At 39.4% G+C, this 26,513-nt stretch overlaps 1 protein-coding gene across 8 annotated transcripts in view; it reads left to right on the plus strand.

The window, feature by feature from the left end:
- Positions 1–26,513, plus strand: part of GRIA4 (glutamate ionotropic receptor AMPA type subunit 4) — a 285,724-nt gene that overhangs the window by 161,416 nt on the left and 97,795 nt on the right. For all 8 annotated transcript variants that reach the window (XM_084632423.1, XM_084632427.1, XM_084632426.1 and 5 more), the window contains one exon: positions 20,151–20,335. In XM_084632423.1, coding sequence (XP_084488549.1) covers positions 20,151–20,335 — 185 coding nt within the window. The remainder of the gene's footprint in view (positions 1–20,150; positions 20,336–26,513) is intronic.

Genomic DNA, 26,513 nt, shown 5'->3' on the forward strand with positions numbered 1-26,513 from the left:
AATGCTCCGCCAAAGCATATCATCAGTACATCACAGCTGAAATGTTGTGACCATCCAGAATTTGTAAAAGTGGATATGAATCATATGCAGGGGAAAGTTAGTGTTGGGAAATCTAAAAATGAAATACAGATGTTTCTGGGGAAAAAATTAGCTTTAGTCAGACTAAGGTTTTAGCCTCATTCCACGTTACCGGTAAACGCCAGTCTCTGGTACAATTTGGAGCCATGTTTGTGTCCAGGTTAGGAGATAACTGTGTTTTAACCAGGAACGGATTTGGAGCATATACAGCCCTTAGCCCCACACTGAGGAAACTACGCTTACTCTTTAATGTGTGATAATTTGGCATGGATAACTAAGGCTTGGCTGGATAAGCCAGCTGGCCCTTTGTTAGTTTCTATCACTCAGCTCTCTCCAGATTCAGTGGAGAGAGAACTGGGGAGGTGGAGCAGCTTTGTTATTTCCCTGCAACTTCAAATGTTAGAGGCTTGCTGATCAACAGACTCATCTGAAGTTCTTCAGCCTTCTGTGTGAGTACTGGGGTGAACATATTTCAGAAAAGTTAGGGTGTATAAGCCACCTTGTTTGTACCTAAAAGCTCCCTGATGGGTTAAGTGAGTTATTCTCTGATCTGGTGCTGGAGCAACACAAGTTATCAGCACAATCATTAAAAACAGAAACAAGGAATTGCACACACAGTCCAACATCCACATCCACACCAACCTTAACTCATATACCTCACTGCCCTTCCCAATGCCTTTAAGTTGTAGCCGTCATAAGCCTGGAGGTCAGGTAAAACACTTCGAAGACATTTTGAAACAAAATCTGCACAAAGCTAACATTTTTTGACTTGACCTCTGAGCAACTGGTGACTGATCATATGGCATGGCACCACACCGTAAGGGTGGGTGTCCACAACTTGAGAATAATCACATGGGGCACCTGGAAACACAGCACCAGGCACAGAAACAATGTGCAGCTCAGTCAACACAAGTGGGCAAATGGCTCAGTGGCCGGTGTGGTGAACGTTGGTCTTCCCAATTGGTATATGGAGTCATTAGTACAAACTCTGATTGTCAACGTCATCCTCAAAATTGAGATGACCAGAAGCATCGTCACCAACACCTACTTACTTTTGGTCTGACTATATAAATATTAGAAGCAGATCTCAGAAAGCACATGTATCTTCTTACCCCGTGCTCTTTTGTAGCTTGAGCATTGTGGGAAACAGAAAATACTTTGTGCCTGGATAGTAAATTTGCATTTCACTCCACTTAGTAAATATGATCTAAAATCACAATATCTATATCCTGTGGTATAAAACAGCTGATGAATTAAACAATTAGGACCAATAAAAAATATAGTCGCAGCCAATGTATCATCATGCTGCTAATAGATCACATAATTTATTAAGCTTGCATTCTTAAGAAACCCCAACACATGCACTGTGAGTGTAGTAATAACCCATGGCCAGAGATGAGCAAAGTACAGGAAGGGACAGAAATTGTAAGACTGGAGTTTGTCTTTCACATACAGTTAACCAAGAATTGGAGATGGTGGCATATTGTATTTCTGTCGGAGCTCTGTCTTGGAAAGCTAAACAGACATTTTTAACATGGTATAAGTAAAGTCGGAGAGCATCTACTGCAGAAATACAGGGATACATTAACAGAGAGAGACTGGAATTTTTATTTTCTAGTGAAAATCATCCCCCCTTGGGTTTAAACAGTGGGTTAAGCAGTGGACACCAATAAATTTGGTCAAACCAATAAATTTGACACGGTCTCCCACAGTATTCTTGTCAGCAAGTTAAGGAAGTATGGGCTGGATGAATGCACTATAAGGTGGGTAGAAAGCTGGCTAGATTGTCGGGCTCAACGGGTAGTGATCAATGGCTCCATGTCTAGTTGGCAGCCGGTATCAAGTGGAGTGCCCCAAGGTTTGGTCCTGGGGCCGGTTTTGTTCAATATCTTCATAAATGATCTGGAGGATGGTGTGGATTGCACTCTCAGCAAATTTGCGGATGATACTAAACTGGGAGGAGTGGTAGATACGCTGGAGGGGAGGGATAGGATACAGAAGGACCTAGACAAATTGGAGGATTGGGCCAAAAGAAATCTGATGAGGTTCAATAAGGATAAGTGCAGGGTCCTGCACTTAGGACGGAAGAACCCAATGCACCGCTACAGACTAGGGGCCGAATGGCTAGGCAGCAGTTCTGCGGAAAAGGACCTAGGGGTGACAGTGGACGAGAAGCTGGATATGAGTCAGCAGTGTGCCCTTGTTGCCAAGAAGGCCAATGGCATTTTGGGATGTATAAGTAGGGGCATAGCGAGCAGATCGAGGGACGTGATCGTTCCCCTCTATTCGACATTGGTGAGGCCTCATCTGGAGTACTGTGTCCAGTTTTGGGCCCCACACTACAAGAAGGATATGGATAAATTGGAGAGAGTCCAGCGAAGGGCAACAAAAATTATTAGGGGTCTGGAACACATGACTTATGAGGAGAGGCTGAGGGAGCTGGGATTGTTTAGCCTGCAGAAGAGAAGAATGAGGGGGATTTGATAGCTGCTTTCAACCACCTGAAAGGGGGTTCCAAAGAGGATGGCTCTAGACTGTTCTCAATGGTAGCAGATGACAGAACGAGGAGTAATGGTCTCAAGTTGCAGTGGGGGAGGTTTAGATTGGATATTAGGAAAAACTTTTTCACTAAGAGGGTGGTGAAACACTGGAATGCGTTACCTAGGGAGGCGGTAGAATCTCCTTCCTTTGAGGTTTTTAAGGTCAGGCTTGACAAAGCCCTGGCTGGGATGATTTAACTGGGAATTGGTCCTGCTTCAAGCAGGGGGTTGGACTAGATGACCTTCTGGGGTCCCTTCCAACCCTGATATTCTATGATTCTATGAAATACCCATAGTATAAATTCTTCAACATGATGGCTCTGATTCAGCAAAACCCCTTAGCACAAGCATGTGAGTAGTCAGGCTGAAGCCGGTGACACATATGCTTAAGTGTGGAATCAGAGCCTGTAAACCACGACCAGTAACTTCTTCTAGCAGCACAGCAATCATTTTTTAAAACTTCAAATCCAATCAGTGCTTTAAGGAGCCTGTGAATAAAATGCTCTTTCCTAAATGTTAATTTTGTCGCAGTTCAAATATGGGACCAAATCCTGCTCACATTGACGTCAATAGGAGTACTTTGAAGAGTAATGCAAACAGGACTTGTCCTATAATTCACAACTAATACTAACTCAAAGCAATATTTATATTTTTCTCTTACTGTTCACTGAATATCACTATCTAGAATGTGTTCTATGCACTTTCCCATCTCCACTACTGCAAAAGAAATGCCAAAGCACAATATCCAGTTAATTAGTGACACAACTGTGCTGTAAAAATTTCTTTTTATTCCTTTACTGTCTTCTTTTGGGCCTGCTTTTGAACCTCTGTTTTTGAATGACTAACTCTACTTGAGTATATCTATAGGCATACTTTTAAAAACAAATGGTAGCTGATGACAGAACAAGGAGTAATGGTCTCAAGTTGCAGTGGGGGAGGTTTAGGTTGGATATTAGGAAAAACTTTTTCACTAGGAGGGTGGTGAAACACTGGAATGCATTACCTAGGGAGGTCGTGGAATCTCCTTCCTTTGATATTTTTAAGGTCAGGCTTGACAAAGGCCTGGCTGGGATGATTTAGTTGGGGATTGGTCCTGCAGGGGGTTGGACTAGATGACCTCCTGAGGTCCCTTCCGACCCTGATATTCTATGATTGAAATTATTGTCTTATTTTTAAGATAATGCATTAATATGGAAAAATTGCTTTTAAAATATGGCATTATCCCTTGACAATTGTTTCTGACCCTTCTTTTTGGATACAGCAGGATTGCAAGGTCTTCTGGGTGAGGGCTGTTTCTTTGGACGTGTTTGGACAGCACTTGGCACAATGAGGTCTCTGGACACTACTGTAATTATGTATATATAAATAAAAATTACTGCTTAATAGGATTATAAAATTTTAACCAAGCTCCGTATCACAAGATATTCTGTACAGACATATTTCATACATTTCATATTTCTTGATAGTTGTCTCAGGCTCATACTAACCTTTTTGATCATGAAAATGAATTAACACTCTACAGAAGACTCTTCTGCTAAAAATTGACTTATTCATTTAAATTACCATAGAGAGGAAAGTTGAATAGTGAGTATTAACATTATTTTCAAATAAAGATAAAACCTAAAAGAAACATTTTATCAAATAATTACAACCCCATTTTTCTTGACAGAATATGTTCTTAAATTAAGAAACTGAGATGTTTTTATGTGTTCATTCAATGATATACACGTCAAGATGCCATCATCAATAGTATGTTAAATGTAGGTACAGACAGATTTTTGTAGAACATTTTCCACTAACGAATACAGTACATCTACTGTATTAAATTAAGCTAAGGAGGAATCTCTTCTTATCCTGCCATGAATGTTTTTACTGGAGTAACAACATGGCAGCTCAAATGATGACACAGGACATGGGTCAAATTCATCCCTGAATTCATCCATTCATTCAGCTGAAATCATTTGGGTGTGATACCAGGGACAAATTTAGAAGCATAACTCAGATGATTACACCTGAAGTTCACACTCACAAAACATCTCAAATAAACATAAAGTGTTCCCTCAAGTTTCACTTCTTTTGTTATCTTACTGATCTATATCTTTGTCCCACCATCCCTTGTGTTCATGTGGTCTTCAGTTATTCTGTTATATGTATACGGTATAATAGATAGTAAATTCCTTCCTTACTTACTTGATTTTAATGCTAGATTAAAGAAAAGAATATATTGAACATTTCAGATGTGTTACAGGCTATAGATTCTGGTCTTATACACCCAGTGCTTCTGTAATTTGATCTCTGTTAGCACTGAACATTGGGCCAAAATTCACTAGTTTATTTACTTTTTCAGGAGAATTATTTCTGTCCTTGGTGTTATAATTAACATTGTCCTGTGTTAGAATATTGAAAGACCAATGCCTTTTCCTTTTAAGGTTTGATCATGTGGGCTCCAGAAAGAAAGCTGGGAGCCTAAGTGCAACTACTTAGCATTCAGCATATGTTCAACAATTTACAAAGAGGATTTTGCACGAGGAATTGCATATGAGGGCTAACTGAGAGCAGTGGTTAGCCACAGTTATAGCTGCTGAGCATTGGATGCTTTGTTACTGACAAACCAGTAATATGAAATAAACTGAGAGGTGCAGTACAGTAGGTTGGTGTGCCAGCAAATGCATTGTGCCTAGCATACCTCACAAGACATTGAGCAGCTGGCTGAGAAAGATAGTTTTTTCTAGTCAGCCTTGGGCCATTTCCATGTCAGTGGCTGGAGCACCTGGCTCACCCTCCTATCAATTTCTTCTACATACAGCTCTTTGAGCGCAGTTCTACTCTGAAAACTGACTGCAAAAATGGCATGGCATTAATTCTCCATATTAATTCTCTCTCAGAGTCATCTAGATCAACTGTCCTAAATTTAAAAGTAAAACAATTTGGGTTTTTTCCCCCTACTGCCAGCCCTGCAAGCTCAGGTAATCAAGTAACCCTGTAATCAGAATTTAGTGGACAATTCAGAGTTGATGATTCACAAGAAGAAATAGAATCCCTCTGACTCCCTCTTATTAGCTATATTGGCTCTCATCTGTTATGTAAAAAGGTGTCATTTCTACATACTCACTTCCCAGAGTAGAATCACACTTTAAGCACTATCAAATAGGCACCAACTCCTAGAGGGTAATAGGAATAACTGCAATTCCTAAGGCAGGCTTCTAGGCACACTATTTTGTTCTCTGGATTATGATTAAGGATATATGAACTGGCCACACCCTGTCTCTCCTCTATTTCATACTCATTTCCTGCCCCATTCCTTGAGGGCTATTAACTGACACCAGCAATGGCCCATATATCAGCTGGGACAGCTGGAGCATAGCGCATGACAGTATCTGCGCCCCTCCCCCCTCCACCCAGCAGGCCCCCTGCATTAGGACCTGCAGGGAGTGGCGAATATGCCAGCAGTATGACTACAGGGTGAATTAGAGAGGGAAGGTGGGTGAGACAATACGTTTTATTGTACCAACCTCTATTGGTGAAAAAGACATGCTTTCAAGATTACACAGAGCTCATCTGGAGGTCAGTCTGACACTCCTGGGGAATCCCCAGGCAGGGCCCTGGAGGTGATGTCTGCTTACTTTGCGCCTCTCACAGAGAATCTGCCCTGAAGCATTGATTGGTGCCCATGTAATAACATTTGCCTCTCAGTGTTAAGCAGACTAGAAAATTCAAATCTACACTGTTTCTCTTGAGAAAAATGGCCAGGAGAGGTAATTTATAGTGTTTAAGATATTCCTTCATAAAAAAATTTCTCATCCCTCACACTGAAAAGGGCAAAGAGAGCAGAAGCCAAAATAGAAATGAAAAATATCATTAGGAAGCAATTTCTCACAGCAATTTTTGAGCAACAATGATACAGAATGCTATTCCTGACACAAGTTCATTGGGGGCAGGGGAGCATGGGTCATTCAAGGGGGAATTTAATGGCATCCTAACAAATGATAAATTATTGACTAAAACAAATTATGCTCAGACAGATTTTAATCTCTTACACCAGGGCAAATCTGGAGTAACTCCAGTAATTTCAGTGGCATTACTTTGGTTTTGTATTGGTGCTACCGAGACCACAATACATCCTGTGAACTTCTGTTTGTACCAAAAATTGTATGGAATTCTGCTGCAAGCATTATAAAGGGCTTTTACACTTGTTGAGTAGTCATGGACTCTTACATATTTAAATCCACCTCAGATTTCCCTTACATGGGAGCATTTACACCCTGTTAGAGTCAGTGCTTTTCATCTGGGCTCTTTAGTCATCTCTTCTAGCCAGCTCCCAGATACCCTGGACATGTGTGTTAAAGGAGATGCCTGAAACCTCAGCCCTACCACTTTACTGGGTCCATGTCAGGAAGGAAGAGTCCAGCACGCTACACAGAAGCCTCAGAGCTGAGCACGAGTGCAGCTGAGGGGATTGGTGGCTAGTATTTTTCAGTACTTTTCTTCTCCCCTCACTTGGGTCATGGAAGGGCGTGTTGCCCTCAGTTCTTGGTGTGATTTTTTTTTTTGTTGGTTGGTTTGTTTGTTTTTTCAGAAATAAGTTCCATTGCTAGAAGGTTTGATTTACTTCCTCTGGTTTATTTCAACAGCTGGCATTCTCTCTAGTTCTCCTATGTGTATGGTTAGTGTGGAGACAGGCAGCAGCACTAGAGAGAATGCCAGCTGTTAAAAAAAATGAAAAAATACGCCAAATCTTCTAGCAATGGAAAGTATTTCTGGGGGAAAAAATGCTATTGAAAGAGTAGCATAGGTCATGGGGGAATAGACGGGGGAGGGAAAGCTATGTATAGGTGGAAGAGAATTGGATAGACCAGTGGAGAGGGTACAAAGAAAGGGGATGAAGTGGAGGAGATAAAAGAAAATGGCAGGGAATATAAGGGCATAGCAGAGAAAAGTGAGTGATATAGGGAAGTAGAGAGAAAACCATTTCCATGCAAAATGGCCTGTGCTATCTGTGTAAGGATCATAATACAATGAAACACCATGCCCATATCATCTTTGGATCAGTTACTGATTGATCAGTGGAGTCTTTTCCAAACATTTAAGACTGAGGTCAGTTAAAACTTAGCAGAGTCAAGGTCAACAATCCATTGGTATCAGGAATAGCTTGGTGGAAATTATTCCCTATGTCTTACTGTGATCTCCATCTTGGTTTCTTTTCTTTCACATTAATCCCAGTTCTTAATGTCTGTATTCTTCACCTGTTAACTTTGCCTTCACCTGTTATGTATTCTTCAGCTGTTATACACATTTCCATATTTTCTCCTAAATGTCAGTTCCTACACCTGAAAGTTAATATGGGCCAATTAAATATATTCACTCTACCAAAGCCTGAACATGAGTTTATGATTACTTTGAATATAGCTTGCCTCGGTGGGACATAATAAATTAGTCTAATCATATGGCGAGTACTTACTTCCTCCTGTGTTTGTTCCTGCTAGGAACTGAAATTGTCACAGTAATTGTATGCAAATCCCTTTACCAAAATAATCACAAGAAAAATATGTGCTTCTACTCCTTTGCTGTAGGAGAAGCACAAAAGTAACCTTTCCTAACCTCACTTCCAAATCAATTTAAACGAGCTGTTGTGTCTACCTATATAAAATATAGACACAAGTTATCATTATTTACAGTACAAACTTTGGTGTGTTGAATGTACCAAGCTAATAGTTCGTTAGTATTGTGTGCCGTGTTCATTTGGAACTGCTTTTGTGATATATACAATCCAATATCCATATTATTCTTTGGATTCAAACTACAAAACAATTACACAGAAGTACTGTTGATTTAAAAGGTGAATGACTGTTTCTGCTATCCTATCTAAAACTAGGATTCCACATCTTGTTTATTTCTGAATTAACCTTTAAAAATTACACATTTAGAATTGTAGGTGCAGAGAATTTTAAGAAATATAAATGTGTAAAATGAAATTGGCAATTTATCCTGCATTGTGGTAAATCCTTCACAAATCCAACCAAGAACATCGTAGAGCTTTATCAGTGCCGTATTTAATGGATACCTTGTTACATACTTACATAAAATAATTGCCTTATTCTGTGGCTAGTAGAAGTTAGGTATTTACACGATTTACTCAAAATGTATAAGTTGGTTGCCTTTGCTCACACTGAAAGACTTTGTAAATAATGACCAAAAGAGAAAATTTCATAAATATTCATCTCTGAAGTTTCCTCCTTCTGTATTTTTTGGAAGGGAAAGCAGTTCAGATATTCGTGTGTCTTATTTTCCTGTCCCCACTCTTCTCTGGAGTTTTTATGAAACCAACCTGGAACCTGAAAGAGTTCCTATTCTCCCCTTTACCAATACTCCTCTTCCTACCCTAAAAGCTTCACAACCTATTTGCTTTCTCTCTAGCAGAGGAGAATTGTGGGAATCAGGTCACTTCACTAATTTTAGGCCCAAGTCCTACAAATATTTACTCATGTACATGCCCTTGTTTGGCAGTTTACAGGCTTTACCATGTTTAACATTATTTTAATCAAGATGTGACCATATTGTGACCATAGTGTCCAATTCTTCTTAGTCTCTCTTTCAAGGAGATGTCATGTGTGGAGTTTTTTAAAGTTAAATATTGAGTGTAGGCAACTCTGAGAGATCTGGACTGTAACCAAAAATTTAAAGTTCAACAAAATGGTTAAATGGGATATAGGAATATATATTACTGGGAAGGAATAGAATTCTGTTGAAAAAATTGTATTTAGCCATGTAATTACATACTGTATCATAATGTATACTCACAAGCATGTGGAATTAAAGTTTTGGGGGCAGCCTTATATTGGTATTTTGTAACTTGAGTCCCTGACTTTACAACCTTAAGATTGTTCTTGTATTTTACATTTTTGCATATACTAGGAGTTATGTAGGTATGTAACTATGGGCACAGAGAATGATGCCCATAGTTAAGCTTGCCTGATACTTCCTGTTTTAAGACCCTGTTTTCTTATAACTTTCTGCAACGAGTGAGGCAAGGGCCCTACAGTCAACAGCCTTATCCAGTACACAATGTTGATTCATTCCAGAGCACAGTCCTGCCTGTGCGCTAAATGAGGCAAGTGTCCTGTGGGAAAAAATAACATGTGATCATGTAACTAAAGACTGTATCATAATGTATACACACACAAGGGGGCTGAATTATGGCTGCACAGGGAACCCTAATTCTAGAATGTCAACTTTTGAGCGCTTGACTTTGCAATCTTAACATTCTGTAACATAGTCTTTTTGAAAGTTATTTATACAAAGTTATAATTGCAATTATTACCCTATTGTAGCTGTTACAAGAGAAATAAAGAAATTGTCCCAGACATGAATGCAAAAATTCAACAAAACTAAGACACAGCCATAGCTGATACTGATACATACTGATGGCAAAATCAGTATTTGCAACACTAAGTACATAAATTGAGTGTTCTTCTCATTTATCTACAAGTATACTCTGGCGATTTGCTCACCACATCTGCTAGCTGTAGAAGAAGGTAAGGTACTTTGATCTTATAGCTTTAGTTAGAAGCCAAAACTTACTGAAGTGGGAAAAGATAATGACATCGGAGAGGTGAAAATAAAGAGCATATGGAAAACAATTCGAGTACCTTCAACACAGGGTCTCTCGACTGGATCCTCTCAAGTTTTCCCTAACCTTTATCACTTGGTAGATTGATAACTCACCTTCACAGTACATTTCCCATGAATGTTAGCAGCCTCTGAAATGTGAAAAAAAAGAGAGAAGAGCTTGCTGCAGAGCAGCTGCAGTGCAAACAGGAACTAACATTGTCTGAATCTTTGATCATGAATTCTTGCTGCAGAGTAGCCCAAGCCACGGTTTGAACAAACTCACTGAAGGGCTTGTAAGGGAATATCCTACTATGTTCTGTAGTTTCATTGAAACCTTTTTAAAAAAAAAAACTGTGGCTGCTGTATATGGATAGCATTTTATTGTTGCTGTAAGTTGTCCCCAGGAAAAGCAGGTACACCTACTGTACATGAAACTGTGAGTACAGGAATCCTATGAAACTCGGGAAAAAGCAGAACACAAAGTTTGGCTCTGGACTACTGGTGAAGCTCATTTTGCATATGTAATGGAACACTGACAAATGTTGCTCCATCATACAAAGAGGCTGCAGACAGAAAAAGGAAGGAATTAGCAGTGGGCCTGAGACATGAAGTTTGGACCTGAAGCCAAATTTCTTGCAAATTTGGAAGTGTTGGGTCAGGCCATTATGATACTTACCTTCTTTGTAAAGCGTTTTGAGATCTACTGATGAAGAGTGCTACATAAGAGCTCTGTATTAGTATTTAATATTTATTATTATAGAGCGAAGAGTGATACACAAAGATATGCAAACTGGCCTGAAACCACCAAAAGAATCCAGGTTTTTTGATAGATCTTACAAATCTCACTGGCTTTGCCTGAAGTTTTGGGATTGTATGTACAGAAATTCAAAGCAAAAGCATAAAACTGTGTGAACTGAAACTACTGGAAAGGAAGCTGTAACTCTTAAGAGATGAAATTGATTACTGGAACATTTTTTTTTAAATATCCCTCTCTAACAATGTGCAGTCCAATAGAATGATAGGCAAGGCACATATCTTAGTGATCTCTTTCATTTATTCTGACATAATCTAGCAGAGTTAGACATTAGATTTTATTTTATGTTTAAATTTTAATAAATAAAATTAGGGAAGTCATGGGCTAAGACACATTTATTTTTTATGGAAGTAAATATATTCCTATAAGAAACAAGCATTAATCATTGTTCTGTTCTTGATACGTTGCCATAAATGTGCATGGCATTTTAAATGACAAATGAGACTTGGGACCCGCTTGGGAAAGCTTACCCATCTATGGGCTCAACCCCCTGCAATCAGACCTGTGCAGATGGGCACTCAGGCCCACACAGATCCTACATTGCTCAGTGTGGTTTCTGGTGGGTGCACAGGTTCACCAGCATGGATCTAGCACAGGAGCCCATGTTTAAATTAAACATGATGCGAGACCTGAGGAATGTGTTGTGTTGGTATATATGGAACTGGTTAGTTATAGATAGTATACCAATAGATGGCGCACAAAAATAGATAGCATACTTCCTGGGTTTTGTAGGACCGATCAGACTTGTTGGATGCTGCAAATAGCTTCCTCTGGCTGCTTTTTGTGTCAACAACAAACCTCATGTCAGTTTTTCTGCTTCAATTCTTCATTGTGGCTGCCCAGAGGCATCAAGTCACTTCACAGCAATAACTATATTTAGGAAATGGAGTGAGTGAGAGAAGGACGGACAAGTTTGACAAAACCAACAAGTTTAAGTGAGTGCATACATTTGTTATATTTGAATGCTGATAGCTTCGCCGCCTTTTTTTCAGGAATGTGTTTGTTCTAAATGCCTTTAACTTTTTATTTTGTATTCCTGAATGTGTGAACTTAGGTAATGGGGTGGATGAGATGGGAGCATAGGAGAGGAGCGAGCATGAGAAATGGGTTGATGCTGAAGTGCAGTTACGGGCTGGAGCGAGGGGAGCAGAAGAGGAGGATGGAGTGTGAAAGTGAGGAGGGAAAAGACAAGTGCAGATTGCCTGGATGAAATGAAATGACACCATCTGAAAAGAATCAAATGGTGAGATAATCAAACAGTGACAGTGGAAACACAGATGACCAGTCAGGGGTAAGTATAACGGTGCCTAATGCCAAGAGAGTGGTGTAGTAAATGTGTGGAGTTTAAAGGCATCAGGAGAACGAAGACTGTTGACTAAATTATCTGGCTGTTAGCAGCTGAGAGAGGATGCCCCTGCTGCTGGTAATGCTGCCTGAAGAGGACTTGTCCAATGATGCCCCCAGAAGACTGTTACTGCTGTTGAATGTGAGGGAGCTGCTGGAACTCCAGAAATCCCAGCGGAGGTCCACTGGGGACAGAGAGGGATGCTGGTGGGATGCTCCCTTGCTGCCCTTTTTGTCAGCTAGGACACATACATACAGAAAAGTTAGAAGAGCTACAATAAAAGTATAGACACATCACTGGAATAATACATGGTACTTATCTTCAAAATGTATTGCAAACATTAACTAATTAATATTCAGAACAGAACATCCCACATTTTGCAGACAGGAGATGTGAGCAGAGAGGTTAAGACCAATAATTTCAAAAATGTCTGTAATCCTTCTGGCAGGTGGAGTCAGAAGCAACCAGGGCCAGGTTCAATATCTAGGGGTTCCTCTTAACAATACAAAACAGAACCAGCTCAAGCCCCCCACCCCTTGGCGTCTTTAAGAGGCAACCCTTCGCCACTAGCAAGCATTAAGTCTGTGTATAATAAAAGAAAACATTTATTTAAAAGGGAAAAGGAGCCCAGCATTAATCTGGGAAAACACCACAACCCCATGCGAAAGCATGTGACCCTAAGCAAACACCGACCCCACAGTATGCTGGGCAGTGTCCTTTGCTTCCGTTATCCACCTTGTGGTGTGAAAGTTCAAACAAATGTCCCTTTAACATGCCACTCCCCTGTTCCTCTGCTGTACCCCACTCACAGGAGGTTGTCCTTAGTCAGCAAAGACCTAGAGTTCAGAGATGCATTCTCACTGGTTCCCCCATCCACACCCCCAAAAGGAGATGTGTGTATATCGAGCAAAGCCTCCACTGCAGCCACCACCTCTGCAGCTCACTCAATGCTGCTGTTATTTCTGCTGCTTGCTGCTACTTCTGCGATGCCACATTTTCAGGTTTCCACACTTAGCCCAGCTCTTAGTGATTTCACTGGGTAGCAGGGAACCTCTGTGCTACTGCCTCTTCGTGGCCTTTCACTGCAACTTTCTCCCTACACCAGGTCTAAGGTTTAGCTGCTAGATCTGCTCATCAGTGATTTTAGTTCTAGTAACACTGAACTCAAACAAGATCTCTCAATTGAGTCCAATCAGCTCTGTCTTTAAACACTAGAGAGGGGAGGAGATGAGAGGATCAAATAGTATTTAGGACTCTTTAGGCAGAGCCCACACCATTGTATAGGTCACCTATCCGCACACACTCTCCTGTTCAGTGGGATTTGGCATCCCTACTCCCTGCTTAGCAAGTGAGGTTCAGCTTAGGGTGATCCACTCAATTAGGACAGGCTAAGCACAGTTCTGGTGCCTTTTACTCACACAATAACAATAACAACATTTCATTACTCCTGCATTCAATACAAATGTGAATTGTAACCCAAAACCAGCCAGAGTTGATCACGTTGGCAAAGCAGCTCTGTCTGCTGAACACCTAGGCAGAGTATGGGTATCTATGCAAATACAATCTTCTCCTGAAATCTTTTCCCCCAATGTATCATGAAATGTCAGATGAGAACTCATTCAGGCCCTGCTTAAATGTCCACAAACTTTGGTGGAGTGTCTCCATTTTGTTCAGTGCCCAACTGAAGATAGGTAGGTGTCTCAGGCTGGCCATCCAAAAATGACAGATGACCCACAGTCAGTGTTCATTTTTTGAAATTTTGAGTTGTAAGGCCACACAGCAAGTCGGAGCCACTATTTGAAAACAGGAGTTCCCAGCACAGACCACAGCATTCTGTGTCACACCCAGCTCTGTATCACAGAGGCATATACTGACTGCAGCGTTCACTTATAGTCACTCCTGGGTAGAACTGTGTAACAAAATCACAAATTTTGCCAAATTTCTCTCTCTCTCTCTCTCACACACACACCCTCTTTTCTGGTCAAAATTGAAAATTGTGATAGAAAATGTATTTGAAACTTGAACATTTTCATTCAGCTCTGTTCCTGACCTACCACAGCGAAGTGATTTCTGGAACAGTGCCAAGATTAGTAGTGTCCCTTACCACAGTGTCTGCCTGGAAAAAAAATTGCTGGTTGGAAACTGCAATGAAGGGAGCTCTTTTCACTTGTATTGGAGCCATGTCAAAGTATCCCAGAACTCTGCGTATTGCCATTGATCAGAGTGAACACAATGTTCCCTGAAGAGCACTTCAATCTGGTTCCTATATATTGCATGTGTTGCAAGTGATCTGTGTATTATGGTAACCTATGAGGACAGAATCTTTTCTTCCCAGGCTTTTGAGGAGGGGTGGGCTGAGACTTGCAGGGATTTTTGCGTTTATTTTATTTTATTCTTCTATGCTACTGGATATTTATATGCCAGGGTGGGATTAGCAGTCATTTATATGCATATTTTATTTTATGGGTTGGGCATCTAGGAATATTTTAGATGCCTGAGTTAATAAATAGTGAGAGAGAATATTTAGGAGCTACTGTATCAATGATGAAGGACGAAACATTATTATAACACCCTGATAGGCTCTCAATAGACTGGGCTACTGTCTGGAGATTCCAGGGCTGCTTTGTTCAGCCCAAACATATGGGGCTTTAGAGCCATCAAGCCCTATCCTTCTTTCTTAGACCAGTATTTACAGAGACCCCTTTTCCCAACTAGGTGAGGCAGGGCCAAAAAGGTTCATGGAAGTATGTATCCTGGACACCATCATGCAGTAACTTGGGGAAGAGTAGAAGCATACAATATCGTCTCCCAGTTCCCAGGGTGGGGAAAAGCGAAAAGAATCTATCCATCCCAAAAGTGAAGAAGGTATATCCCCTTCCATCCATGGTTACTTTTATTGCTGTTATATAGGGTCCACAGGTGAATCTTGTGACAGGATTGTTGTACTAACATTCCTGTTTCACACTCCTTTTCCTGAGGGGAGGGAAGAGTAGAGTTAAAGACAGTGGCAGTGTAGCTAACTCTCACAATATTTAGTGTCTTACTTTAAAGTCCCATCTCCTGGATTCATGTGACTTTGTGAGAATCTCAGCTTTCTTCTAACAAAGACAAAGGAAGTTTCTAGCCTTCATTATTGGAAAGAAAATTTTGAAAATGTGAAGCCTCAAGAGAGCAACAGAAGACAAATGAAAAGAGCTGACAGTTATTTTTAAAAATCTCATAATTTTTGAAGAGTCGGGGTTGGCCATGCGGCCCTGATTTACTCTGACGGCACCACAGCTTTAAATGTTAAAATAATAATGATCTCCTCCCTCTGCAACATTTCCATACAATTCTTGTCCTGAGAAGGTAGATCAAAATGTTCTATTAAGGAAAATTATATTGTTCTCTCTGTAAAAAACCTGCAAGACTTGGCACGTATCAAATCTTTTTACTTGTTGCTGCTGCATAGGATTATTTGTAATGAAAACCCCCCATGTAATCCAGAGGGATGGGAGGGGGAGAACCCAATTAAAAAATACTCTTTTATTTTCAAGGTGCCTCATTGGAGTCTCATTAAAAATGGTCAGTTCCATCTGTGAACATGATAATGATATGCATGTTCAGCTTTAATTGTCTGGTGGAATGGAGTATAATGTAGTGACTCTCCATGTTCATAATTATTTCAGATAACATTGGCGACCAGGATATCTTTTTGAAAAGCAACATTAGTTTGTTAAAATACCACAATTTCACCTATCTGTAAAATGAAAAAGAAAGCTTGGGTTGAAATGTTAGAGTGGTTTTTTTGTAACCATTCCCTGCATACATTTTTGTTTCAAAACATCAAAGTAGCAGTGATTTTACTATTCATTGAACAATTGTGAATTGCATCTACATGTCAGGAATGACCTACAGAAAGTAGCTGGCAGAATTTTTAGGAAGCATTCTCAGAGCCGAATGAGCTCACGGAAGAAGGAAAAGGAAGCTTTCTTTGCATTTGGAAGGCCAAAGTAGTGGTTTTAGTCAATAGTATTGCTACTAAATTTACTAGTTACTATTTATAGATTCATTGATTTTTAAAGCCAGAAGGGACAATTAGATGATCGACCCAGTTACCCCTGCATGGACCCCAATAATTTCAGTTTGACTAAAGTAGATCTTCCAGAAAGGCATCATTCTGCAGTTAGACTGATAATTAGTATGTTAGCTGGTAGTTAGTATGTACAGTGCTGGGAAAGTTCCCCTGCATTTCTTTATTTGCTTATTTCATAAGCATTTTGTAAAATGAAACATCTCCTAGAAGCACACGGATTGGCTAAAATTGTCACTTAACAGCCTTAATTGTTTTGTTTAATAACAAGTCTTTGGTGTGTGTAACAAATAATATTCTACAATATGTAAAATCGACTGTATCCATATCACAGCATCTCAACAAAATGAACTGTACAGTTATGTAGCATAATTTAAGACAAACAAGGAAGTTACAGCTAAAAATAGAGAAGCGAAAAAGAGATGCCTTTTAGCATAGAGCTATAAGATCCAACCCAGCTGTCCTTACTCAGGCAAAACATCCACTGAAGTTTGTGATTTTTGCCTGAATAAAGATGCCAGGTTCAAGTCCTAAATTTGTAGAGAATGCCCTGTGGTCATTTTAATTTTTGTCATTTGGAATTTATGCAGCTCTGGATAGAGTTCATTTTTTCTGAACAGTACATCCAATTATTTTTTGGACAAATAGGCATACTCTTCAATATGTCCAAGTTTGATGCCAGCTGAGGCTGCAAATGCCTCCAGTTCATCCCATTTAAACTCCAGACTTGTCAGACTGCTAAATTATATTATTTTTCCCTATACAGATACACAGATATGTCATGGATACCATACAAAATTATTTTGACCTGAATATATAATAGTAGCTTCTCTGAGATGGAGAACTTGTATTCCATCCAGCTGATAGCAGCTCAGCTTTGTTGTGTTATATGTGAAAGGCATATTGGCATGAAAATATAGCATGGTTGCCAACTAGAGACAGGAAACTATACAACTCTGAAGTGCCTAAATGAAGGCAGTTGCTAACGAAACTTGGGAAGCTAAACCTTGATCCACAGTAGAATTAAAACTTGAGTGTTTGGCTAGTAGTTGTCATTCACAGTGCTGCGAGAAATTCCTTCCTTGATCAAAGCACATCTTCATAAAGTTGTCCAAACTTAATAAGAAAAGAGTGAGAGGATATCAATTGCCATTTCAAACGCATTCATTCTGAATCAAAGCAAATGTTAGTCTGTGTCGAGAAACTGAATGAAATAAATGTTGACTGTGTTGATATCAAAGATAAACTCAAAGTTACACCATAAATGAGGTGGAACATCATGATGCAGCTCCATATAAAAAGATATATATGGAAATGTATAGAAAATGAGGCAAGAAATACAATGCTTGGGAAAGAATCTAGGCATGATTTGAAAAGATAATTACAGGCAAAAAAAAAAAAGCAAGAGTAAATGTAGCAACAGGAAGAGCAGAATAATTGTGAAGTAATTAACATGAATTCTTCATTCTTCTTTGGTGGAAAAATAACTGATTTCAGGTTAAAAATGAACCCTTGTTACAGAAATTTTTTACTAGTGATTCTATCAAGTAATTTACTTTAGTAAATTATCTCAAATATAGACATGTAGTCTAATTCATACATATTTCTTAGTGTACCTATTTCTTTAGAAATGGTCCTGTGGAATGAAAATTATTCTTTAATCCTTTGTGCAGAATGCAAATATATTTTACTTGTATTTTTATCAACTCAGACTTCACTTATCTTTTGGAAATAAATGTTTTGTTCTCAGTGATAAAGTGTACTAAGGTAATCTCCATCAAAAAGCTATGTACTTTAATCTCAATTATGTCCTATGTATTTGAGGGGGAAATACCTAATAATTATAAATGATACTATATAATCTGCGTATTTTTGAGTATGGGTGCTTGATTTCATTGGAATAGGAACAATCTGATATGAATTCACCTAGACTATTAGGAGTGCAAGAGGTAATGCCAAAGACAATTTCTCCTAGATTTACAGTAGCTCTCTGATTTCACCTGTGACATCCACATCATGAGGAATTAATGATGTTCTTATAGGTAATGTAGAGGCAAACAAGTGTATAGTATATTTATGGGTTTGCTAATATTTCATAGATTTATAATGATAGACAATTCATAAGCTCATTTATTTCTAAAATTTAAGTTTTGAATATTCCTGTTCTTTGGATGGGTAGACCCATCAGTGCCTTTAGATAGTATCTTTCCTGTAGAAGGATCCCAAAACATGTTGTAAACTACAGTGTATATATAGGGATCAGTTACGTACCAATGAAATGCAGCCATCTCTTCATAGAACAGGGATCCATTCTGCATCAGCAGCATTACATACTAGCTTTCAGGAGGTGAAATGAATACTTTTTCCAACTGAAACTAGAGTGAGGATTTCAGGCAGGTAAAATATAACCACCCAAGTCAGAATATAGCCATGGTTCTGGACAGGATATCTGGTCTGAATGATCACATCTCCAGCAGCACAATGTCAACTTGCAGCCCCATGCTGATTTAACACCCTCTCTGGATTTGAGTTGTTGGATCTCTGCTCTTTTAGATGGAATCTCCCAGTGTTTTAAGAATCTTCAGTTGCCCTGGTGAATGAAGGAAAAGCAAATGGTTCTAAAAAAAGATACTGGCTTTCCCCATCTGCTAGTGGGCTTTGCAGATAACAAATGAGACATTATAATTGTAATATCTCTATACTGCTGTAGAAGGTGCATGACCAACAGTGCTCCTTAGGGATCAGGTGGGGGTTGGCAGGTTGTTTGCTGTTGATGCACAGTCCTCTCCTTCAGCACCCCCAACCCAAGGCTTTCTAGTCCTCCCCTTTAGCAAGAGGGTTTGAGGGAGTAGGGCCCTTGAACAGTTACAGTCTTTTCCAGCTAGCCCTTCACACTAGGGAAAGGTTCTTGCTCTAGTATTGACGTTTTGGAGTGGATAAGGGAACCCGGGCCCGCCCTCTCCACTGGCTCCGGTCCAGTGCCCAAGGGTGGGCAGCTACACCCAACACCTTGGGGTTCTAAGCCACTCCTTCTCCCAGACCACATCCTAACCCAGTTTCCTTCAGCTTCCCATAGTAGATTACTCTGATCAGTTCCCTGACCTGCACACTCCGTCACCTGCCTCTCCTTTGTGGGTTTTCCTAGGTCTGTGTTGTCAGGTCCTGGGCAATGACTCCTGGGCAGTACTTCCCCTTCAGAGCAGCCATCTGCTCCCTTCCACTGCCTTCCTCTGAACTGCTCTACCCCCCTTTTCAAAGCCCTGCCTCCAGCCTGTGCAGGCTTTGCCGGTGTGTCTGTGTGGAGCTGCCTGGGCCCTGAACTGGTCTTTAACCCCTTGCTCTTCCATGCGGGGTTTGCACTTTTCATTCAATGACCTCAGAGCGCTTCACAAACATACACTGGTTAAGCTTTACAACCTCCCTGTGAGCTAGATCGGTGTCATCTCCATTTATCAATTCATTGATCACAGTGATGGACATCATATAAATGCTTGTAATAACAATTATGAATAAATTTATAGATAGTTTAAGTGCTGTGCCCGAAGTCATAGGTAGCCAGTAGCAGAGTTATGACTCCTCCCAATCCCCTCTCTATTAGACCATACATTAAGGGATTTGATATTGATTAATAACAGTTATGATTAATAAAATGCAAAGATTGTGTTGTTAGTGTATTGTATCCTTTTCTTTTAGGTTACTCAATACTTCAAGCTATTATGGAAAAAGCGGGACAAAATAGCTGGCAAGTCAGTGCCATATGTGTGGAGAATTTTAATGATGCCAGCTACAGGAGGCTTTTAGAAGACCTGGATCGAAGACAAGAAAAGAAATTTGTAATAGACTGTGAAATAGAGAGGCTTCAGAATCTTTTAGAACAGGTAATACAACTTTTAATGTCACTGTAAACCCATTACTATAGTTCCACAAGAGCAGCCTCTAAGCTTTACCCTTCATTTATTTTTGCCAGTCAAGACAAGGTTTCCCCAAGGTTTATTCAGGGGCCAATATTTTATCTCCACTTTCTCCCCATCTTCATTTTGATATTAAGCTTCCATCACAGCAGCCGACAGGTCAGAGTGAATAGCCACATCTGAGACAGGAGGCAGTGCTCATGCTGCTCAAACATCAGCCCAGAGCTTTAACATATCAATGCTTGGGGAGTCTTGAACCAAAGTCTCTTGGCTGGCAGGACAACACCCTGCTGCCAAGTTGATCAAGAAGACTCCCCCAATCTTCATTTTTTTATTAAATTCAGATTGGATTTTTTAAATCTAGATGGAATGTTTTTCTAAAAGCTCTGCTCAGGGATTTATTTGGGGGAAGTCCTATGGCCTGTGCTACACAGGAGGGCAGGCTAGATGATCACAATGATCCCTTCTGGCATTAGAATCTGTGCATCTATTTTTTAAAATATATATTTTTAAATGCCAATTTTATATGAAGAAATTGCTTATGTTTATCCAGAGTTATTTATTGTTCTCCAAACATCATAGACAACATATTTCCAGCTGTATAAGGTCTTGAAATCATTATTACACACATTTAAAAGGGGAGTTTTATTATCCATAACAAAGTATTTGTGAAATGGAAAAGAATGAAATAAGTGATCTTTTGGAGAAGGGATGGAGGGCATGTTCTTCCTTAGTTAACGAAGGCAGCAGTTATGTAAAGGAAAGAGACTATGGGCTTGATTATCCACTGCCTTGTACTTTGTATAGCCATTTATACCTGTGCCAAGTGGACTTAAAATGTTATCGTTCTCATCTGGAGAATCTGGCCATATAACTGTCTCTCTCTGAGCTATTTCTTAAATGACGGGAAAAAATAATAGTTCGAAAAGAGCATTTTGCTAAGTGATAGGAAAATAACTTGAGGCAGTATATTTTTTTTGTCTCTCACATAATCCCACATATTATGCTGATGCTCTGAACGTGCACTTTTCAGCATCTGTTGCCACTGTGTGAATACTACAGTGAATGAATGCCACCTAGTGGTGCTAAATTCTGTTTTATCGCGCTACTTCCTTTATTTTATTTCCTTATTTATTTATTTTTTATTTTGCAAAAGATATATTAGAGGTTTATAAAGTTTTTATTGCAAAAAACTTTAGTGATGCAGATGCTGGTATGGGCAGTTAAATATATATTGCCATTTGTGATTCAGAAATGTGCAAAGTAGTTTTTTTCTGAAAACCATTACAGATTAATTCTTTTAACAGCAGAAACGTGAGAGAAAGAAACTAAAATTTAACAATATGGCACTTCTGAATTTAACAAGGATTATTTCAAATAGGTGATGCCATACATATTAATTTGGCCAAATCTTTTGCTACTGTGTCATTGTATTTTAATGCACACTTATCGTAGCTTATAATCAAATCCTTCTCCTATCCCGTCTCTTTTGTAATAAAACAAGAGAGCATGGTTTTTAGGACTTGCTTTAAAGTGTGTAGGGAAGCATTTTCCCCCCCTGAGTTTTGTGTGTGTGTGTGTGTGTGTGTGAGAGAGAGAGAGAGAGAGGTTCAAAACCTGAATCAGTTGGCTTATAGAGAGAGTGTTATGTGTCCATATATATTTGAATGCATATTTCTTCATAAACTCATGGATCTATTGATCATCTATTGCTTTAATGGCAAGGATATACATATTTTAGAGCATGCTATCATTTTGATTCTGATCTCACTGATACTGGTTTTACATTGGTGTGACTCCACTAACTTCTAGGAGCCACTCCTGATTCTCATGTCAGCAACCGAGATTGGAATCAGCCCTACATTCTGCATGGACGATTCCTTTTTAGAATAGCTTGCACTCTTTGTTTGGATAGGCTTAGGGCTTGATTCTCCACTACCAACATCAGTGGAAGTTTTACTTTAACAGAGCTAGGATCAGCCCTTTGCTTATGTTGTATGGTAGATAATTCAAAGTGGTGGCAATTTAAAATATCGGGTGCTGACTTCTTTCATTTTGCATGAGGATTCCAGGAGCCTGTAGATGATAGATGTGGTGACTTCACAGAAGAGGAATTGACTGAGTCTCAAGCTCCCTAATTGTTTCAAAAGACCTTTTTCCCCAGACTTTTTGAGAAATTAAGTTTAGTTGTGTGATGTACAAGTCAATGTTCTGTAGTGTATATTAGCAGAAGTAAGTCAGTAAAATGAGACTCAGTGCAAAGTGCTATGCTTTTTGCTGACTAAGAGCGAGAACCTGACTTATTTGTGTGGGTGTAAATTAAAGAAGTGTAGGCTCAGTTCTGAACAGTTTTTCTTAGAAGGGGATGTATAATATACTGTATGTCCTACCCTGAGATAGCTGAGATTCCGGTTTATGATGAGTTCATTAGCTGTGTGAAGACAAAAGTAAATGTAAAGAGAAGTTAGTTGTTTAGATAGATAGATAGATAGATAGATAGATAGATAGATAGATAGATAGATAGATAGATAGATAGATAGATAGATAGATAGATAGCACCTGTTCCTTGGGAAGATAGCTCTGAAAATCCAAGTACAATGATTGCTAAGGTTGAAAAGAACAAGCATGAGGATTCTGCTACTGCATTTGGCGGATAGGGAACATGAAAATACCTATCCTTTTACGGATGCATAATGTGTTAGTTAAGTTTTGAGGGTATCCCAAAGAATCATCTTGCTCAAAATCCTTATGATGATGGCATGATATAAAAACCATGATAGAAAAGTAAAGCCAGCCCTTTATGATCTCGGTGGACAGGTACAGGATACAAATGGACAAAGAGGAAGTTGCTTCATATTTACACTCCAAAATGCTAAGTCCAGCTCCCGTTTAAAATAAGCATTGATGCTGTTGTTGAAATAAGACTCCAGTGTTTTTGACTTTCCCAATTCCCAGAGATCTACTTTATCAAAATCTATTTCACAAGCTTGCTCTTTGTAAGATCTAAATTAGACTTCATTGTCCTATAATGTGTCCTCATAGGAGATGACCATCTGATCCTTGATTGGGTCTTCCTGCTTCTAATCCAAATCCACAGACAGATGTTTACCAGGTATAAAATAATTAACTTTCACTTTCTTTCCTCAATTTATATACACATATATTATTAATAATTAGTTAGCTGACCTTTTTGTTTCATCTACATTTAAACAGGCATAATAAAAACAGCCAACATGTTTTCACTGAAAATTGTAAATGGAGAAGTATACTGAGAGATTAATACACTCTTTGTCCACTTTGCCTAAATATTATGATGATGCTAGGAAAAATATTCCCTAGTCCAAAACATTTTTGTTTTTTCCTATTGAAAATGATATTTGATTGGCACATTTATTCCATAGTTTTTAGATATGTATCTGATGCACAAAATCAGGGATGGTGTCCCTAGTCTCTGTTTGCCAGAAGCTGGGAATGGGTGACAGGGGATGGATCACTTGATGATTACCTGTTTTGTTCATTCCCTCTGAAGCACCTGGCATTGGCCACTGTCAGAAGACAGGATACTGGGCTAGATGGACCTTTGGTCTGACCCAGTATGGCCGTTCTTGTGTTATGTTCTTATCTTAAATATTTATCACTTAGGGCTACATTTTCAAAAATGTTGTCATTGTTCCTAATTTGTATTACAGTAATCCCTAGAATCCCACTCTGAAGTCAGGACCCCAGGATGCTGACCTAGGTGCTGTATAAACACTAGTTAGAGGCTGTCCTGACCTGAATAAGCTTGCAGTTTAGAGAGACAAGATTAAAAAAAGGGAAAGGGAGGCAGAGAGATGGGAAGTGACATGTCCAAGTTCACATACAAGTTGGCGGCAGAACCAAGGGTTACTAACTCACAGTCCATTACCACAGGATCATGCTACCTCATGATTTGCCTGTGCCCATTCTATGAACAATTATGCTTTCAATCACAGGTGTTTAAGAGCACAAACATTTTTTATGAATTAGAGGACAAAAGTAAGTGAATGAGACTGAGGATTCTATCTACTTAATCATTTTGTGCTTCTAAACTGTGCTTCCAAATTGCCCTCCTAAACTAATTTGCATGCTGTGCAGCTTGGCTTTCCATTCCTAACAATCAAACTGCTAATACGTGCAGTGACGACTAGTGATTTATAAACGGAACAGTCCATCACAACAATAGTCATATGCACTACACAACAAGAATCAACATCAGTATGTTTCTCCCACATTTCACTAAGAGTGCTCATTTCTTTTTCTTGTGCATTGTAAAACAGTGTCTCCCTTTGTATTTTCAGCTTGTTCAGTAAAGCTCAGCAGCCAAGTGGAGGTAAATTCAAACTGGAAATATGGACGTGTATCTGTTAAATGAGTGGCAGCTCATTATTTTAATCCTATTATAGATGTGCTGGATATAGATGCTGAACTCCTATTTCACCACAAAAGTACCCGTGGAACAAAAACCATTATCACAGAGACCCAAACAAAGCAAATCAGGGTATTCCCAAGTAACAGCAACTGAAAAATAGTAATTAAAATTCCTATCTGCTTTTTTATGAGGTTGTACGATCCAAACTGTATATGCTGCAAAATCAAGGATACTGCTCAGTTTACTAGAGCAGGAAAAAAATAGATGTGTAGCAAAGTGCGCACACTGTTTAGGGAAATGTCAGATCACCTTGTTCTACGACTTACTTGGATTTAATTAGTTGGATTAGTTTGCTTTCTGTGTTCTCGTGAATACTTAATATATTTCTTTTTTAATTTCTTCATTTGCCCACTTTCAAACGAGACTGAAGGAGGATGCCACTAAAGCTCACATGAAAATGTAGAAGTGGTTGGAGAATAACATAGGCAATAAACTGTAGAGTCAATCTCAATTATTTAACTTAAATATATCCTATTTGTTCAAATATATTTGCTTTAATTGCTATTACTTCAAATTTATGCAGCATTCATTAAGACATATGAGTCCAAAGCCCCAAAGAGATTTTACACTCTAAACCGACAAAATACAAGGCATGCAGAAAAAGATGATGATGGATAGTCACTATTGTTAGTTCCGCAGATTTTGCAACATACTTTTGTGGTTTTGGGGTTTGTTTGTCTTTTAAATCTATACTAAAGGAGAATGTTAATTTAATTTCTAAAAAGGAAGGAAATGCCAAAGTTGATGGTGCCTGTCCAATCTTTACTCTGTCTGCTTGTGCACATGCATACAATCTTTGAATACATGCAGTCTTTAAACACATTGTCTTGCCTATTTTTCCACAGGAGTGCTCATTCATTGCTCGTATATGAACAATGCACAGTTAATATGGTAGGGATATAGCATATAGCATGACTGAGACAGGGTGTTACAGATCTGACCCCTATTTCTGGCCAGATTTAGGGTCCAACTGTCCAACACTAATCACACTGAGTAGTACTTATATGAGCAGTCCCATTGAACTCAACTTAAACAAAAATTTCTGAGTCAGGCCTAGAATTTGGCTTGAAATAAGGCACAGATCCACATAGATCTGCCTCATTCTCTGCTTACTGTTCACTTGCATATGAGTAGATGAGTCTTGTGGAAAATAGTATGTGATCAGGTTAATACTCTTTCCTAACTGAATTTTGCAAATGTAAGGCCAGATTGTGGTTCAGCTAATGAGCCTGAACTGGGAAGCAAGGTAGCTGTTATTCTCCTGCTCTGGCTACCTGCATCATAGGCAACAGCATGAGAGCATCCTTTGGTGGGGTTGCCACTCATTCTCTCATGGGGATGAAAAGGGATGTGGGTGGAGCCTTTGTTCTGCTCTCCAGTGCAGCTCAGCTGGGATTAATTTGTCCCAGGTATAGGGCTGGTCCAGATTACTTCCCACAGGAGCAAGGAGTGAAAGGGAACCAGATTGTGACTCAGAGTCACATTCTGGTTCTGATGGTCTGCTCATGGGGCAGCACAGCTGCACACTACCCCTTATACAGGGCTCATGCCACAGCCACAATTTAGCTCCTAGAGACTGTCTCCATCCCAAATGTCAAGCTTATACCCCCAAGCTCTATGGCACTGAAGCTGTCAAAAGTGCTGAGCTCTCCCGCTTGATCTCTGTGTGTGCACATTTGTGGAAATATATATGGC

Source organism: Lepidochelys olivacea, assembly GCF_965140295.1.
Source record: "Lepidochelys olivacea isolate rLepOli2 genome assembly, chromosome: 1".
NCBI classification, from domain to species: Eukaryota; Metazoa; Chordata; order Testudines; family Cheloniidae; genus Lepidochelys; species Lepidochelys olivacea.